General features: G+C 47.9%; 1 protein-coding gene across 1 annotated transcript; it reads left to right on the top strand.

Annotated features, from left to right (window-relative positions):
• The first annotated feature begins 1,005 nt into the window (after nucleotides 1–1,005).
• LOC119334061 lies at nucleotides 1,006–3,877 on the top strand. The gene is made up of 3 exons (XM_037606726.1): nucleotides 1,006–1,759; nucleotides 2,213–2,844; nucleotides 2,945–3,877. Exons 1-3 carry the CDS (start codon nucleotides 1,006–1,008, stop codon nucleotides 3,800–3,802), a joined length of 2,244 nt encoding a protein of 747 aa, XP_037462623.1. The 3' UTR covers nucleotides 3,803–3,877.
• Nucleotides 3,878–4,467: the final 590 nt, after the last annotated feature.

The raw sequence follows: 4,467 nt of genomic DNA, 5'->3' as shown, positions 1-4,467 counted from the left end.
GACAGCGCAAGCAACTCCGGGGGAAACCCTGGATCTCCTTGGGATCGAGCGACGGCGGTGCTTTTGCGTCGTAGTCCCTCTTCAGGGCATCGTTTTGGAGTTTGTTCTGGTTGAAGGGACCAGCGACGCCGGCGGTGCACGCCCGGTGGCGCAACTGCCGATGAAAATTGCGCCGACTACGGTCCTAGCGGACGATGGCGGCGTCTTTGATGTCGTTTCCTTGTCGAGGCATCATCGTTGCAGTTTGCGTCATCAGGATCGGGCTGCTCCGGGGGAAACCCTTGATCTGGGTCTCCCGGGTCAAACGATGATGGCATTCTCAGTATCGCTTTCCCTCCTGGGGGCATCGTTTTGGAGCAAGTGATGGCTGGAGGTGACAAGAGGAGGAGCGGTGTTACATCTACCGCAAGGCTGACGGCGGATCACGGTCGCATGGTGTTGCGGAGTTTCGGCGATGGGCGCGTGTGGATGGACACGCGCAGGATAGTGACGTTGTCTGACGCCATGGTGGCGTCGACGGCAGGCCTAGCAAGGTTGGTGCGTCAGTACCTGTTCTGGAGATGGATATATCCTCTTGCATTGTGGCTTGGTTCGGGCATCCAGATTTAGATATTAGGATTCGGTGCGATGTAATGTTTGGTATTAGGCTTGGACACTTGGCACCCCTTCATCAAGTTGGGGATAGGAGTAGCGGCACGTGTGTTGTCAAGATGGTGACTTCAAGCATACTGATGTATTACTTTGTAAGGTCTTTGTGAATAGTTAATAAAATAGCTGCATGCATGGTCCAGATGCAAAGGCATGGGTATATCCTTTTTTTTTAAATGTGATGGTTGGTGGGCAGATTCCAATGTAATCAAGACTAGCTAACGTTTGGGTAACTAAAGCTGCTACTGATGCATCCACGAGGTATAAATAGCTAGGGAGGCGAGATGGTAGCTGAACAGCAAAGTAGACATTGGCACGCTGTAGCACTAGCACTTATTATATAGACAAGAAAAATCTATGGCGTGGAGCAGCACTAGTGAATCTGGAGATGAGAGTACTCCTACATCCCCCTCCCACGGCGGATCTCCCTCGCCGGGGGATGGCTGTGGCGAAGGAGCTGGCACCTTCGCCGAGTTTCTTGCTGAAGGGCGGCGGCAGGGCGGATGGCTACCCTCTGTGCTTCTGGCGCCGGCCCTATGCGGGCATTGCCATAAGATCGAGGATCTTAGGCGGGATTGGAACATCGACAGCGACGGGAGCGATCACTGGATGACGGAGCTGAACCTGCAAGGGTCGCTCGCCGCCCAGATCGCCTTCGAGGGGAACTCCTGCTTCAGGTGCGTCAAGTTGGTCTTCGAGGCGACCAAATGGAAAGGCGACGGCGACACACCACTGCACTACGCTGCCAGGTCCGGAAACCTCAGGATGCTTTTCCACTTGGTTTGTCAGCTCGGTGAGGAGTACGGCCATAAGGGGGTGGAGCTGTTGCTGAGGAAGCTCAACGTTCATGGGGAGACGGCCTTGCATGAGGCCATCAGGTTGGGAACAAACTCAATGTTCATGGTCGGGATGCTCATGTGGGTGGATCCAGGGCTGGCGCTGCATCATGCACCTGGCAGCACCTCACCGCTATATCTGGCTGTCTCCTTGAGACACAAGGACATCGCAGAGATGTTGCACAGCACAAGTGGCGGCAGCCTCTCTTACTCCGGCCCAGATGGACAAAACGCACTGCATGCTGCCGCGGTTCACCCTCCACATAGACAGAACGGTCAGATCCATTTCTCATGACAATATCTTTTTTTAACTTTTGTATGTACTGTACTACCATAGTGACAAATCTGGTTCGCCCTATGTTGTTGCTATTTTGCAATTTCCTATTAAGTTTCATGCATGTGTCTAATCTATTCTCCCAAACACAACTATAACCATTGTTGGGTTTATATAGACTTGTGTGAAGTAGCTAGCTAGCTAGGCGGATAAGGCTCCAAATGTGCATGCTATTTTTTTCCATGCAAAGTACATATACATCTTGTCTGGCCTATAAAATTTACAAGCAAGAACAACTATAGGGAATGTCCACCAAAGCTCTCACATCAAACTTATAGCCACTATATTACTTATTACCTTAATGCTGCTCCAAATTTGTGTTTGGTTTCTTTTTTTCAATCGAACGGTTATTAGTATTAGGTTTTTTTAACGTAAAATTCCAAGTTAATTGCAGGTATGGTAGAAATGCTACTAGATTGGAACAAGGATCTTACCGAAGAGAAGGACCTAAATGGCAGCACCCCTCTTCACTCTGCGGTTTCGGCGCTGTACTCTGAAGATCGCATGCGTAGATGTTACACTCTTGTATGTGGCAATGGCCTTTGGTATAGAGCTTTCCCCTATATGTTCCCCAATATGACCAGGTTTCCGATGGAGAAACAGGCAGCATGGCATATACTTGAAGCGAACCCATCTTCAGCATATCAGCATGATAATAACGGTTTGTTTCCTGTACACATCGCTGCCTTGATGGATAAGAAGGTTGCCATCCGTATTCTTCTCAAAGGATGCCGTGGTTGCATCACTCTTCCTGATAAGCAGGGGAGATCCTTTCTTCACATTGCTGTCCGGAACAAGGTCCACCATATAGTAAAATATGCTTGTGAAGCACCAGTTTTTGCGCCCATACTGAACGCTCGGGACAATGATGGCAACACCGCACTACACCTAGCTGTGGAGGTTGAGGATCTAATCATCTTCTGTCATCTCCTGCGGAATCCAAAAGTATTATTAAATGTGAGAAACAACAAGGATCAAACTCCGCTGGATCTAGCAAGGAGACGACGAAAATATTCCTATATCCAGGTATTAATCTAGCTTGCGCTCTCACATGTCAAATTTCCAGCTAGTCCACCTTATACATGAAATACCATGCATGTTTCTTAATGGTGGTTTTTGCATGCAGAATCCGGAGAGAGTGATATACATGACACTCATCGATGCCAGAGCTAGTCATGGTAGCTTCTGGAGAGATCGTGTTCAACATCTCTGCATTCAGAATCAGTTGTCAATCAAGAAAGATGAAGAGAATCAATCAGAGGAACAGGATGAGGCGGACGGTAAGAATGTAGAGGAAGAAGACAGAACAGAGGCGGGCCCGGTAAAAGAGCTCGTACAACTGTTGAAGCAAAAAGTGTATGAAGAGAAAAAAGAGGCGATAGAGAAAAACGACTCGGATCAGATGAATGATATAACCCGGACACTTGGCCTTTTATCAGTACTCATCACAACGATGACATTCGGTGCAACCTTCGCCGTACCTGCAGCAGTCAAAGCAGGCAACAGCAGCAACGGTGGCATTCCAGCAGGAGTTTCCAGTAGCTGGTATTTCCATGCGTTCATGACGGCCAACGCGACTGCTTTCGTCTGCTCCTTAATAGCTACACTTTGCCTCATGTTCTCCGGCATGTCCATCATTAAACTGCAAGATCGCCGAAAATACTTCCAGGTAGCCCTCTTCTTCACCCCGGGTTCGCTCACCAGCTTGACTGTTGCATTTGGCCTTGGCCTACGTACGGTGCTGGCTCCAGTAGGTCGTACGCTTTCCGATGCCATATTCGTCCTCAGCTCTCTTGTGCTGCTCTATCCAATGTTGGATTTTGTTACACGACTGGTTTGGACTTACCAACCGCTCTCTGTCAGGCGGGGCCACATATTCGTATGCTGGATATTTATAGGCCGTACCTTTCATGTGTGTCTAGGTCGGTTTTGGCCCATCATATTTATCTTTATTATGTCAACCTCAAATAAGACTTGGCGTTGAAGAAGCGGCATCAAACAGAGATCAAGTGTGGCTAATTACTGTGTAAAGCCCAGTGCAGAATGGCAACTAGAGAATGGAGTAGCTGGCCTTTGGGCGTTGTAACAAGGAAACTTTGACATTTCTTCTATCAATCAATCATGCGTTCATCGTCTCAAAATGGCTTTAGAAAAATAGATTGTTTTCTTTTGACGGAAAGAAACACCATAGTATATCTTCCATGAAGAATAGCACCTTATTGTCATGCATGTCGTTTGTAGTTAATCCAATAATAGCACATCTGGATAATAATTAGATATAAATATATTACCTGATATCTGGCGAACCCAAACTGCCGAAAAACCGCAACTTAGGAGTACTTGATGCAGGAAATCCCAATTTACCCAGTCTTTTCGAAGTCTAATTTAAGAAGAATGGCCGGCTCTTTCGTGCGTTTGAGCTCATGGATGATTTCCTGTAGGGCTAAAGGGCCTTCCAGTATGTTACGGCCTTGAATGAAAGCGGATTGAGTTTGGCTAATCGTACGATGCACGATCGGAACCAAACGAGGTGTGCAAGCCTTAGAACAAATCTTAAACGGCACATTTATCAACGTGATCGGTCTAAACTGGCGGATGTTGTCGGCCCCTGCCACTCGATCAGTCTAAATTGGCGGATGTTCTCGGCCC

The sequence above is a fragment of the Triticum dicoccoides genome, chromosome 7A, assembly GCF_002162155.2.
Source record: "Triticum dicoccoides isolate Atlit2015 ecotype Zavitan chromosome 7A, WEW_v2.0, whole genome shotgun sequence".
NCBI lineage: Eukaryota > Viridiplantae > Streptophyta > Magnoliopsida > Poales > Poaceae > Triticum > Triticum dicoccoides.
This window is presented reverse-complemented; position numbering and strand designations above follow the sequence as displayed.